This window comes from Dasypus novemcinctus, chromosome 19, assembly GCF_030445035.2.
Source record: "Dasypus novemcinctus isolate mDasNov1 chromosome 19, mDasNov1.1.hap2, whole genome shotgun sequence".
NCBI classification, from domain to species: domain Eukaryota; kingdom Metazoa; phylum Chordata; class Mammalia; order Cingulata; family Dasypodidae; genus Dasypus; species Dasypus novemcinctus.
The window spans coordinates 8,988,820-9,003,360 of NC_080691.1; the positions used below are offsets into that span (position 1 = coordinate 8,988,820).

Below are 14,541 nucleotides of genomic sequence, written 5' to 3' on the forward strand. Positions count from 1 at the left end.
GATAAAGCCGAGTTGCGATAAGGTTGGGGAGGAGAAAGGGAGAAAGACAGTTAGCTCTAGGACACCAGGATGTGATGAGGTACAGGAAACGAATCCAGCGCAGTCCCCGGCCCGGCGTGTCCACAGCTGGGGGGCCTCGAGCAGGGTCTGCACTCCTCATTGGCTGGCGCCCTGGAGGTGGACAGAACCCAGGGAGCTGCTCAATATCCCACCGCCCAAAACAAAGACGGCCCCACCCCAAATGCCAGGAGTGCCGAGAAATCCTGCGCCTCATAGATGCACTACTGTGTTCAGCTCTGAGATGTAACCTTTGTACGAGGCATGGCGACGTTTATATTTCAAAACACAGTCTAGATGTCATCAACCTTGAGAGTTAAAGGTGAGGCATGCTGGGAGGTCCCCCAGGAGATAGGCCGGAAGCAGTTGAAGCAGTCCTGATGTTCTCAGCTTACCAAGCGGAGGGTTTGTCCCTTATCCCCGTCCCCCGAGGGCCTCCCCCAGGGTAGTGGCATCAGGCGCCCGCAGGCCTTTCTGGTTTTCGTCCGCCCCTGCCCTGGGCTGGGCAGGGCTCAGCCGGCTGGTTTCTGTTGAATCGGGCCTGGAGTCGGAGTCCACATGCACTGAGCCTCTCGGGAGCCGTGGGAGGTGGGCTGAGTGCAGTAGACGGCAGCAGCCAGGGGAGCAGGGAGAGATTTCACAGCTTGGCCGGGCTAGACGACAGAGGCGCTAGTTTGTGCTGGTTTATGCTACTTGGCAGTTTTCGGGTCAGGGCGAGACAGCTCACACGGGCTCCACGGGCCCATCCGCGGCCCTCAGCCGTGGTGGCTCCTTCTCTGTCCGGGGCTGTGTCGAGAGGAGCTGAGCAGAGGCCGGAGCTCTGCTTTCCTCTCAATTGGGAATGCGCCCCTGCAGGAAGGCGAGGGCGCCCTGGGCCTGATGGTGTGCCCAGGATCTCTCAGAAGCTGCCAGCGGTGGGAGGGAGTGGCGGTGGCCAGCGGCTGCTGACAGGCCTGCGGGGGGAAGCTGGCTCACTGCTGGACGCCCCCACAGCCTGGCGCCGTCGAGGCCCAGCAGCCGGGTTCCAGCAGAGGACGAGGGTGACGGCACTGCCGCCTTCGGCCCGGCTCTACAAGTGCCACGGAGCCAATTCCATGGCCCCCGCCTGCAGGTGTCCCCTGGCAAGGCCAGCGTGCTGAGCGGGGGCAGGGGGCACCGAGACCGCACCACTCAGGAGACGTCTGAGGACCCGAAGACACGTCTGTGAGCCACGCAGCGATCAAGACGTCATCTCTTCTTAACATGTGATTGCAGTGACTCAGACGACTCAAAAGTTCCCGTTTTAACCAGTCAAGATACAGTCCAGTGGTATCAAATAATTCTCAATATTGTACTGTCATCACCAACATTCTTTACCCAAACTTCATCCCCAAACAAATTCTATGTCTATTAAGCAGTAACTCCTCATTTGTCACCCACCCCGGGCCCCTGGTAACCTGTGAACTCCATTCTTCCTCTATGAATTTGCTGGTTCTAGGTTTGTCATATTGGGGAGACCTTACAATATTTGTCCTTTTCGTGTCTTGCGGCGGCTTGCTCGGTCGGTAGAGGTGGGGTCTGGCTGCGGACGAGGGGTCGGTCCAGCTCTGGACGAGGGGTCGGTCCCGCTTGGGACGAGGGGTCGGTCCCACCTGGGACGAGGGGTCGGTCCGGCAGCAGACGAGGGATCGGTCTCACAAGGGGTTGCGCGGTTCGGCTGACGGGGTCGCCCGGCGAAGCTGGCGACGAAGGGGTCGCCCGGAGAAGCAGGCGACGAACTGGGGACAAGGGAGGCCAGGCCCTTGTCGGGGGCTCTCAGGACTGGAGGGCGCACGGCAGAAGAACTACCGCGGAGACAAGGTAAACACGCAAGTCCCCTTTACTGAGGGAGAGGCAACAGTTTTATAGGGGCTGGGGAAGGCTGATTGGTCGAAGCCACGCCCTGTTCTGATTGGTTGCCGGCGAAAGGTCAGTGGGCGGTACTGGGCGGGGGAGGGGTGGTGGTTAGGGATTGGCTGTCGCTGTTGCTGGGGGAAGGGGCAGGGTTTCGGGATTGGTGGCTGCTGTTGCTGGGGTGGAGGGCAGACTTGAGTTTCCCGCCCACGCCTGGCTGTTGCTGCTGTCGGGGGAAGGGAAAAGGGCGGGCTGGATTTTTCCGCCCACACCTGGCTGTTGCTGCTGTCGGGGGAGGGGAAAAGGGCAGACTGGAATTTTCTGCCCTGCGCCTGCGCAGGGAGAAAGAAGGCATCGTGTGGCGCCATCCAGGAGGAGGGGTGGCCGCGGAAGCATGGCTGCCGAGAAGGGGAGACCCGAGGGCACTCTGCGCCCATGCCGAGCTCCCTTCAGGGGTGGCGGTGAGTCCGACCAGCCACCCTATTATGGGGGCAGCGGAATTAGGCCTACTGCGGCCACGCCCCTGCCAGGCCAGCAAACCACACTTCAGCCCGAGGGGTGACCGCATTTCCCCCTTCTTTTCAAATAAGGGCCAGGATGGCAGCAGCAACAAGGAGCTGAGGCCCAAGAGGCAGTAAGCAATGAGGGAAGCGGGGCTGAAGAGGGAGGTGAGTATGACGGGGATACAATTGTACAATTTGGGGGGCAGTATCTTGCCGTTGCAAGCAAGGGTGGCCAATGTCCAATTCTCATTTATCTCGGTGGCTATGAGGTCCATGTGCTGTTAAAAGTCTAGGATGATAGCGCGTTACAGGTGGTTGATCTCTTCTTGGTGGCGAAGAGCGGCAGAGGTAGACTATGTGATGGTCTGGAGGATCGCAGTGGTGAGGACAAGTTGCGTCAGGGCACCAGCGACGGTGGTGGCGGCAGCGTCGGGAGTGGTGGAGACGTAGGCGAGGACAAGAAGGCCAAGGTCTTCACGGGTGCGAGAGAGGCCAATGTTAATGGGGCGGGCCGACATGGGGCGGCCCAATCTGCAACGCAGTAGGGGTTCAAGCGAAAAAAGGAGGGGGGCGGGGGACGAGAAAGGACGCTTTGGATGGCTGAGAAGAGGAGTGAGGTCGAGACAGGAGGAAGCTCCGCAGAAGTATGGGGAGCTGTTAAAAGCAGAAACGTTATTAGATGCTAGAAAGCAGGCCGCAGGCCGGGGAAAGCGGGTTGCGGGCCGTTTAGCAGGGCTGGAGCTGCTTGAGAGCGATGGCGGCATGGGGGCCGTGGTTACAATCTTCTGGGGTGGTAGCGGCTAGACAGATGGCAGAAAATATTATCAAGAAAGCAAAGGTTATGAGAAAGAAATAGAGTATTAAAGGCTGTGGGGGAAGTGAGAAGATCATTTAGAGGATAGGGTTGAGAATGGTATGTTTAAGACAGAAGCTTTGTGGTTTGTAGGAGACTGCTTTATAAACGAAGGAGAATGAGGGCAGTAAATATAGTAACGATAGATAGGAAGATGACAGTGAGGAGGAGTCTTTGTTTAAGGTTTCAATCGTCCGGCGCAACAGTGGCTAGGCCGATAGCGAGGGGTGTTGCTAAGTAGACAATGGCTGCAAAGACAAAATCATCTTCTGTTTCCTTAAGAATAACTTTTCTTTAAATACTTAGTAGCATGCAATATTAGAAACCGTTTCCTAAAAGCAAGTTGGTAGGGGAGCTTGGTTGCTGTTAATCTTTCCTGTTATAAAATTACCTTTTATTATTATTATCATCAATTTAGTTTTATATATATATTTAAGAATGACCTTTTGGAATTAGCCATTTAATACCTTAATGTAAACTATTGAAGATAAATTTTATCTTTACAGAACACATTCCCCCACGTAAAGTTATCACAATACCTTTTACACTTGCCGCATGCAAATTAAGTTTCAAGAGTTTATGAAAAATTAGCCATCTTACTTTAGGACAAAATACGTCTTTTTGCAAAACTTATTACATTTCCGTTAGCATTTTTACAAACTTTTAACCTTTTTAATATTCATATAAGTTTTACATTCTTCATATTATCCTGTGAAGAAAAATAAGTTATTCATTTTAATCTAGGCAAGAACAACTTTTTATGAAGACGTACAGTTAATTTTGTTAATTAAGACTTACAATTTTTTTTAATTGTAGATATCTTATTAACATTTAAACTTATGTATTAATATAATAAACTTAAGTATTAATATAAGCGCTTATTTAATTTTTGGCCATTTGAATAGAGCTCTTTTAAAGATTTCTAGTAATTTATATTTACCATCCGGAGGTATCACAATATACGTTGACATTGAACGAACAGACAGACAAACACAGAACAATTACAACACATCAACAGAAATATATAATTTATTTACAGTTGACTCATAATTCTTACTTTCTTGGTATAGCTGCTTTTAAATCTTTTTTTATATAGCATATCATAGATTATACCCTTCAAGATTTTTTCTGGACTTTATGTTGCCTGTAATAAGCCAGGAGGGAATCTTTTACCTTCCTGCTCCACAGCAAAAGTGACCCTATCTATAAGGCGAGTATAGGTGTCCGGGTCCCAAAGCTGACACGTGGTAAGCCACGGATTAAAGGGGAGAAGAAGGTCCCAATATACTTGAAGCTGTTTGAAAGAGATCTTACACCGGTGAGTGTCTAGGAGACCGGCAAGGGCCCGAACTTGTGGGGCTTGCTTAGCAGATAGGATGTTACCCATTGCTAATGGCCTTTTGGAGCCGATAAGAAAAGGGGCCCTTACCTTGAGAGCGCGGCGATGGGAGCCGAGGTGCGCGGTGAGACGAGGGGTCGGAGCTGGTGGGGCTCCGACGGTGGTCGCGGGCCAAGAGAAGGCCCCGACGAGGGGAGGGCGGGACGATGAGCAGTGGAGCAAGGCAAAGGGGAGCAAGTGCAGAGGGGAGGAGGCAGAGGTGAAGGCAGGGGTGGAGGTGCTCAGGCACGCGCTCCTGAGAGTTTTATTGGCGCCTCTTAATCATAGCGGGTCGGTATAAGCCCCCGACATGGAAGGAGAAAGCCATCCAGCGATTCTCCCAGACCGCCGTGGATCATATGAGGTAGCCAAGGCTCAGGTAGCAGCAATGTTGCACGAGAGAAGTCCCAAGGTGAGAAGAGAGGAGGGGGGGGCTGCCAGGTTATGGAGTGAGGCTGTGGTGGGGTTGCCTTGCCCCACGTTGTGCTGTGGTGGGGTTGCTTTGCCCCACGTTGGGCGCCAACTGCGGCGGCTTGCTCGGTCGGTAGAGGTGGGGTCTGGCTGCGGACGAGGGGTCGGTCCAGCTCTGGACGAGGGGTCGGTCCCGCTTGGGACGAGGGGTCGGTCCCACCTGGGACGAGGGGTCGGTCCGGCAGCAGACGAGGGATCGGTCTCACAAGGGGTTGCGCGGTTCGGCTGACGGGGTCGCCCGGCGAAGCTGGCGACGAAGGGGTCGCCCGGAGAAGCAGGCGACGAACTGGGGACAAGGGAGGCCAGGCCCTTGTCGGGGGCTCTCAGGACTGGAGGGCGCACGGCAGAAGAACTACCGCGGAGACAAGGTAAACACGCAAGTCCCCTTTACTGAGGGAGAGGCAACAGTTTTATAGGGGCTGGGGAAGGCTGATTGGTCGAAGCCACGCCCTGTTCTGATTGGTTGCCGGCGAAAGGTCAGTGGGCGGTACTGGGCGGGGGAGGGGTGGTGGTTAGGGATTGGCTGTCGCTGTTGCTGGGGGAAGGGGCAGGGTTTCGGGATTGGTGGCTGCTGTTGCTGGGGTGGAGGGCAGACTTGAGTTTCCCGCCCACGCCTGGCTGTTGCTGCTGTCGGGGGAAGGGAAAAGGGCGGGCTGGATTTTTCCGCCCACACCTGGCTGTTGCTGCTGTCGGGGGAGGGGAAAAGGGCAGACTGGAATTTTCTGCCCTGCGCCTGCGCAGGGAGAAAGAAGGCATCGTGTGGCGCCATCCAGGAGGAGGGGTGGCCGCGGAAGCATGGCTGCCGAGAAGGGGAGACCCGAGGGCACTCTGCGCCCATGCCGAGCTCCCTTCAGGGGTGGCGGTGAGTCCGACCAGCCACCCTATTATGGGGGCAGCGGAATTAGGCCTACTGCGGCCACGCCCCTGCCAGGCCAGCAAACCACACTTCAGCCCGAGGGGTGACCGCAGTGTCTGGCTTAGTTCACTCAACATGATACCCTCATAATTCATCCATTCGGTTTCATGTTTCAGAACGTCATTCCTTTGTACTGCTGAAGGATCTTCCATTGTATGGAGAGACATTTCTTTCATCCATTCATCTGTTGGTGGACACCGGGGTTTCTTCCACCGTTTGGCAATTGTGAACAGTGCGGCAATGAACATCAGTGTGCAAATATAAGACATTATCTTTTAATTAGCGGTATCTTTGTTTAAGATATGAATGTAACCAATAGAGAAACCCTAACAGGAGTATAATCATATTGACTGAGAAAATAGAATGGAGAGATAAAATTCCATCATGAGAAAATCAGTAGATAATATCCAAAGCTGATAGATCAGAAAGCATAATATATTTATTTAGAGATGTGGGGGGAATCCATCATTAAAAAAAGGGTTGAAAGTGGTTACCTCTTGGGCAAAAATGGGGGTAGAGAAGGGTGGGGTGGCCTTACGTGGCATTTTATTATAAACTGTTTGAATAGTGACCTTGTATTACCTTGGTAAGTATTAATATTTTAAGTTCACTTCGAAAATAAAAGCACAAAAAAGCACCATAAATTCAGCTTGTGTTTCACTGGCTTTGAGGAGCCAGCTTATTGGCAGAAGGCAGGGGCTGGTCACCAGCCTAGCACGGCACAGCCATAGAGCATCTTTCTGCTTCCCCAGGGGTGGAAAATCATCTCCATTTACCTGATGTGGCTGCTAAAATGCAGTAATTCTCCATACCTTGCTACAGCCATTAAACCCAGGGCTGATGGACTGAAGCAGCAGAGTGGTTTATAAATTTGTTTGCGAGGCAGGTGCCAAAGTGACTGATGCTCACCACTTGTTAGAAGCAGCGCACGGGTTATTTATAGCAATGCAGCGTTATTGCTAATGAGATAGAGTATTTCTATGGCCATCTAATGGCTCTTCTGTTTAATGTGGTATAAATGAAAAACTCACATCCCCAGCCTCCTTGCAGTGTTTGCTATTTACTTGGAGTGGGGAGGGGGTGAGAGCTGGAATAACACAGCTTGGCCCAATAAGCATAAGACCAGGACAGGATCATGAGTCACTAATTCTATTTATTACGGTATCGATCTTTGTTAGGAAATGAATTGAAAAGATTTAAGAAATTAACCACAGTTAAGAAAACACGTTCCGGCAGAGCACTGTGCAGAGGGAAGTTGGTTCTCCATATGGGCTGAGGTGTGCCTACGCTCCATGCAGAGAAGCCAGGGCGCTCCTGCAGGACCAGGGGGCGGCCACCAGCTCTGGGGAAATTCTGAGTTTTCAAGTCTGAGCCATCTAATTCAGTTTAGGAGATAGCCCAAAATTCAGTGAATGATTTTGTTGGTTCTTGAAGCTAAAGGTGGAAAGCGTGGCTTCGTATCAGTCAGGACGGAGTAAGTCATATTGCAGTAACAAATAGCTTCAAAATCTCATTGCCTTAAGACATGAAAAGTATATTTACTACTCCTGCTCCCTGCCCCACCTGGTCTGTAGGAAGCTTTCTTCCCCGCCACGCAGACAGCCAGGCTGAAGGATGTTCAACTTTCCTGTAGCTCATCCCTCAGGAATGTGCAGCCTCCCCGGTAGCCGTGACAGATGATGAGAGAAAACTGAAAAGAGAGCATGGATGCTTTACTACGCGGCCCAGGAGTAACAGACCACGTGTCCCCTCATAGTTCAATGGCTGGAATTATTCATTTGGCTCTGCCTGTCTGCAAGGACCCCTGGAAATGTGGAGACGCGAACAGCTGGCTTGCAGGGCCTCCTCTTCTCTGCCACGGGCTGGAGGGCACCTGCAGGCACACCCCGGGGTCCCGGTGGCTGGCCAGGCATCCTGCCGGTGGGTCAGCACCCATGCCACTCACCTTTCTCATATTTTAAACATCACCCTTCTATACACTATCTTATGGCAGGAGGGATAAGAAAGTCATTTTCATAGCTGATCAGGGCCTCTGTCTTTAAGCAGTAAATTTATTTTGCTGTAAAACCTAAATTCTCTCTTATTGTATACCTTTGACATTTGATCTCCTGGCATTTAGTTTGTTATGGGAAAAAAATCTTCTAAGAGACCATTCTTTTGAGTCCTTGGGAGATGGGATAGAGACTAGAAGGGTAAATAATGCCCATATTATGAGATTTTAATTTGATAGACTTGATAGACTTAGCAGAATAAGGCTTTGTGTGCTTTAACCTCAGGCGATGCCCAAGTGCCTCATGTTACTACATGGAGTGGAGAACTTGCCACTGGCAGGTGCTCAGAAGGTCCCCTCCTGCACATGGGCAACTCCCCGCTGGATAAATCCAAATGCCAAATACCCAGCCTCTCTCAAGGGGAGAGCAAGTGTGTGCAGCATCCCATCGCTGGCCTGGCTGTGGCAGTGGCAGTGCGTGCCTGGAACCAGGGGCCCGAGGCGGCAGCGTCCACGTTGTGGCAGAAGCGGCGGGTCCTGGCCACCCGGGTTTGAACTCGGGCTGGACTGCTTCAACCTGTCGGCCACGCAGAGCTGCGCGCTCACCCCCAGTGGCGCCTGTTCTGCAGATGTTGGCTAACAGGAGTTTTCTGTTGTCTGCAGCTAAGATCCCCGATTACACAGTGTTCCTAAAAACTAAATATTGTCTCCAGGATTTTTTGAAGAATGGATAAATAGGGTGAGAAATGGAGTACATATTCTGGAAAAAAAATAATGGCCATAAAGGAAGAGAATAAGAATGCTGTAAATCGTAGGTACATGTCAACTCTACTCCCAAGGTCAGCTCCCCAGACCGTCAGCGCTTCCAAAGTCGAGGCACCATCCTCCCTCGATGACCGGTGGGCCCCCAGGCGTCCGTGGCCTTCATTCAGTGGAGCATTTGAAAGGGCACTTTTAGTGGCTGCCAGAGGACGAGTATGTGGGAGAAGAAGTGTGGCCCCAAAAGCCTGCTGCCGCCACGAGTGCTCAGCCCACTCATCTCCACGCGAATGGTACACCCGGGTGTGCTCCTCTTCTAAAAAGTATGTAAGAGACTTGGCTGAGGCTCGATCATGGCAGTGTTGCCCCCTACATGGAGCAACTTTCTTAGGTGTGTTCCTGTTTTAAAAAGGAAGTACTGCTTGGAGTGCTGTTTCAAATGCAGGTTTGGGTTTTCTTCTCCCTTTCCTTCCAAATGCCTTTTCAAATCTAAGCTTGAGCGTCCTGCCCACTGGGCTGGCATCGCTTCCACCAGCACTCGGTGAGGCTGACGTGCAGAAGCAGATTAAGCACGTGACAGCCATCGCTGAACAAGAAGCTCATGAGAACGCAGAGGAAATGGACGCCGAGGCAGAAGAGGAGTTCAGCATTGAGGAAGGTCGTCTTGTGCAAACCCAAGGACTGAAGATTATGAAATACTACGGGAAGACAGAAAAGCAGATTGAGCAGCAAAAGGAAAGGCAGATGTCCAGTTTGATGGATCAAGCAGGGCTTCAGGTTCTCAGAGCCAGAGGTGACCTTATCACAGCCCTGCTGACTGCAGCAAAGCATGGGCTCAGCCGGCGGGACACAACCAGGCACCAGTGCTGCTGCGTGGACTGGCCCTCCAGGGCTGGTGCCAGTCGCTGGAGCCCAGGATGATGATTCGTTGCAGGAAACAGGATTTCCCTCTGGGAAAGGCTGCAGTGCAAAAAGTGATTCCTATGTACAAAATTGCCACCAAAAAAGAAGTTGTTGATGTCCAAATTGATCAGGAGGCCGCCCTGCCTGAGGACATAGCTGGTGGTGGTGAGACCTATAGTAGAGATGGAAGAATAAAGGTTTCCAGCACCCGAGAAAGCCGGCTGGATCTCATAGCCCAGCAGATGATGCCAGAAGTGCGAGGAGCCTCATCCGGTGCAAATACCAACAGGAAGCTTTTGGACTAAGCCTTTGGGGAGGTGGAATTCATTCTACCCTTCTACTACGATACGAAAGCATCCGATATTTGAAGAACCAAGATTATCGCTTTCACCTCCTCTTTGCTGTTCTAATACTATTCTGCAGTCCTCAGAGGAATACTCTTCTGTAGTTGATGCCCCTGGCCTCATGGTTAACTGGGGGAGGACGTTTCACTGGGGGAGAAATGATCAGGAGTCTGTCCACCTAAAGGTACTATGACTCTCAGCTGGTTCTGCAGCAAGACAGACCAGGTGGTGGCTGCATGAATTTCCCGAGTCTTCGCTCTTCTCTAGCTCTTGTCATCTTGCCTACGGAGTGATGTCTGGTATTCAGTCTTTAAGTCTAAGACGCACAAGGAGCAGCATTCCTTCCAGCTGAGGTAGCTTCACTGTTATCTGTTTGGGCCTAGAAGTTTTCCTTATCTGTAAGTGTGAGTTAAAATCTAAGCCATGAAAAAGCTTTGTTTATTAAAACATAAGATGTGGGGGGAAAAAAAGAATGCAGATTTCCTGGGCACCACCCACATCTACGGAATGGGAATCCCTGGAGTTGTGTCCCTGGAACTTACTTTTTTTTTTTTTTAAATATTTATTTATTATTATTATTTTTAATTACATTAAAAAATATATATGAGGTCCCATTCAACCCCACCGCCCCCGCCCCCCACTCCCCCCACAGCAACACTCTCTCCCATCATCGTGATACATCCATTGCACCTGGTAAGTTCATCTCTGAGCATCACTGCACCCCATAGTCAATGGTCCACATCATAGCCCAGACTCTCTCACGTTCCATCCAGTGGGCCCTGGGGGGATCTACAGTGTCCCGTAATTGTCCGTGAAGCACTATCCAGGACAACTCCACGTCCCGAAAACGCCTCCACATCTCATCTCTTCCTCCCGTTCCCCACACCCAGCAGCCCCCATGGCTACCGTTCCCACACCCATTCCACATTTTCTCTGTGGACATTGGATTGGTTGTGTCCATTGCACACCTATGTCAAGTGAGGGCTTAGATTCCACATGGGTACTGGATGCACTCTTCCCGCTTCTAGTTGTAGACACTCTAGGCTCCATGTTGTGGTGGTTGACCTTCTTCAACTCGATGTTAGCTGAGTGGAGTAAGTCCAATAAGTCAAAGTGTAGGAGCTGAAGTCTGTTGAGGCTCTGGGCCTGGGTGTCATATTATCAGTCCAGAGATTCAAATCCCCTACATATATCTTAAACCCAGCACCAACTACAATTCCAATAAAGTAGCATGCAAGTCTTGTGAAAAGAGATCCCCTCTGAGTCCATTTCCATCACGCAGAAACACCAGCTCCAAAGAAGGGCCATCTGTCATGGCAGTGAACCCCTTCTGCCATGACCATAGAACCCGTGGGTCTCTTTATCCCTCAAAAGAACCAATACCTGGGGTTGTATCTACCTTATCTGTCTCTTAGACTCTGTTCAGTTGTACATAGGGGTATTCCTTCTGACAACCTCCAGACTCTTTTTTAGAGACTCACAGCCTTATAATCTCATTTCTCCTTTCCATTTCCCCCTTACATTAGGTCAAACCGCTTCCCGAAGTCATGTTATTATATGTAGACAGGTATATTCTGCTGTTCCGCATTGAATCTTTAATTCAAGGTCATTTTCTAGTTGCTTCTTCAGCTGGTATGTGGTAGTGATCCCTCGGTGCCAGGGAGGCTCATCCCCAGGTGTCGTGTCCCACGCTGGGGGGAATGCATCACATCTACACGCTGAGTTTGGCTGTGAGAGTGGCCACATTTGAGTAACATGAAGGCTGTCAGGAGGAAACCCCCAGGCACAATGCTACTCTAGGTCTTGTTCTTATTGTAGGTGCATAGGCTCAAAAGTGTAGCCATTAGTATCAAGAGCCCACTGTTGGGCCCTCCTTCCTTCCTGGTTCTTGCCATTGCACCTGGAGGATTGCCGCTGCTCTCCCAGGGCCCACAACAGTGACCCCCCGGCCAGGAGCCCAGTAACCCCCCAGCTGTTGTTTTTAATTGTTTCCACTATGAGTATATATAGACATTACCATATACCCTGGGCATATGCCCTGTATAACTCCCTGTCAACCATATATATCCTGTCAATAACACCCCATATCAGTATTCCTCCGCTGCCATTGTTGAACCACTCTGTGATCCAAAACTTCCCGTAAAGTGAATCCCAACATAATGCCAGCTTCAGAAGAGTCTTAGATCACCAAAATTCATATATACAATATACAGTATTTCCCCAGATCCACCATAAAACCTTTTCCCTTCCACAGCAATAATCTTTTAACTTATTCATATCATATTTCCTGAAACTGATGTACAGATTCCGAAACTATAGTTTTCAAACAAGGTAACATTTGTGCTTACTATGTGGTCCATACTTTAGGTTGTACAGTTTTCTAAATTTTTTAGTTATCCTATGTTTTGTCTTATGGTTTTCATTATTAGTCTGTCGTCCGCTATATGTTTTTGGTGTAATATTAGCTGTTTTATATTCATCCTCGTGTACTCTCACATAACTCCTCTTTTGCCCCCTTATTTACCTTTGTTCCATCCATTGCACGTCCATTTTCCCCTCCCCTTAGGGCCCACAACGCCTGCCAATCTAATGCCCTGGGAGCCGTCCTTTCTCACGAGAGATACAGTTCTCTCTATTCGACGGCATTAGTCTTCCCCAGGATATGGGTCCACCCCACCCAATGGTAGAACCCACCTTGGCAAAATGAGCCTTCAGCTATTCCCTCCGGAGTCCGTCCCACATCAGACCATACCCCCTGAGCGTCCTAACCAGGAAACCCTCCTACTTATACTTTGATACGTTTTACTCAACATTTAGTTCTCAACGAACTTCTGGCACTCTCCCATGTTTGTATGTTGCCCCTCCCTCCCACCTATTTCTTGGACCATATTACCCCTCTTCCCATCCCCAGCCCCCCTCAAACCCAGAAAACCCCACCCGAAGGTAACCCCTTGCCCCCATTTTGTCCCTTCTTTGTGCTCATACTTACCCCCAGCTCATCACAGATTTCACCCCTACAGACATTAACTCACAGCCTTCCTCCACCCTCCGATTTCCAGTAAGCCACTTTTCCAGACTCTAGCTCTCTGAGGCAGTTAACTTATTTCATATCATTGAGGCCATATAGTATTTGTCCTTCAATGCCTGGGTTGCTTCACTCAACATAAGATTCTCAAGGTTCATCCATGTTATCACGTGCGATTGTAGTGTATTGGTTCTTACAGCTGAGTAGTATTCCATTGTGTGTATATACCACATTTTATTGATCCACTCATCTGTTGATGGACTTTTGGATTGATTCCAACTTTTGGCGATGGTGAACAATGCTGCTATGAACATTGGTGTACATATATCGGTTTGTGTCCTTGTTTTCAGATCTGATGGGTATATACCCAGCAGTGGTATTGCTGGGTCATATGGCAAATCTATGGATAATTTTTTGAGAAACTGCCAAACTGTCCTCCAGAATGGTTGGATCCTTCTGCATTCCCACCAGCAATGGATGAGTGTTCCCCTTTCTTCACATCCTCTCCAGCATTTGTATTCTACTGTTTTTTTCATGGCTGCCAATCTTATGGGAGTAAGATGGTATCTCATTGTAGTTTTGATTTGCATTTCCCTGATAGCTAGGGATTTGGAGCATTTTTTCATGTGCTTTTTAGCCATTTGTATTTCTTCTTTGGAGAAGTGTCTGTTTAAATCTTTTTCCCATTTTTTAAATGGGTTGTTTATCTTTTTGTTTTCGAGATCTATGAGTTCTTTATATATGCAAGTTATAAGTCTCTTATCAGATATATGGTTGTCAAATATTTTCTCCCATTGTGTGGGTTCCCTTTTTACTTTCTTGACAAACTCCTTTGAGGTGCAGAAGGCTTTAATTTTGAGGTAGTCCCATTTATCTATTTGTTCTTTTGCTGCTCGTGCTTTTGGTGTGATATTCATGAAGCCATTTCCTATTACAAGGTCCTGTAGATGTTTCCCTACACTGCTTTCTAAGGTCTTTATGGTCTTGGCTCTTATATTTAGGTCTTTGATCCATCTTGAGTTGATCTTTGTATAAGGTGTGAGATGGTAATCCTCTTTCATTCTTCTACATATAGCTATCCAGTTCTCCAGGCACCATTTGTTGAATAGGCCATTCTCTCCCAGTTGTGAGGGTTTGGTGACTTTATCGAATATTATATGGCTATATACATGAGGCTCTATATGTGAACTTTCAATTCGATTCCATTGGTCTGTGTGTCTCTCCTTATGCCAGTACCATGCTGTTTTCACTACTGTAGCTTTGTAGTATGTTTTGAAGTCAGGAAGTGTGATTCCTCCTATTTCGTTTTTCTTTTTCAATATGTCTTTGGCTATTCGGGGCCTCTTTTTATTCCAAATAAATTTCATAGTTAGTTTTTCTAGTTCCTTAAAGAAGGCTGTGTTGATTTTTATTGGGATTGCATTGAATGTGTAGATCAGTTTTGGTAGGATAGACATCTTAATAATATTC

At 49.4% G+C, this 14,541-nt stretch overlaps 2 protein-coding genes across 2 annotated transcripts in view; both read left to right on the plus strand.

The window, feature by feature from the left end:
- The window catches only part of LOC139437009 (V-type proton ATPase subunit E 1-like), a 94,835-nt gene extending 84,828 nt beyond the window's left edge, over positions 1 to 10,007 (plus strand). The window contains 2 exon segments of the mRNA XM_071210031.1: positions 9,335 to 9,661; positions 9,664 to 10,007. Coding sequence (XP_071066132.1) covers positions 9,335 to 9,661; positions 9,664 to 10,007 — 671 coding nt within the window.
- Positions 1 to 14,541, plus strand: part of TMEM132D (transmembrane protein 132D) — a 707,326-nt gene that overhangs the window by 579,414 nt on the left and 113,371 nt on the right. The window lies entirely within an intron of this gene.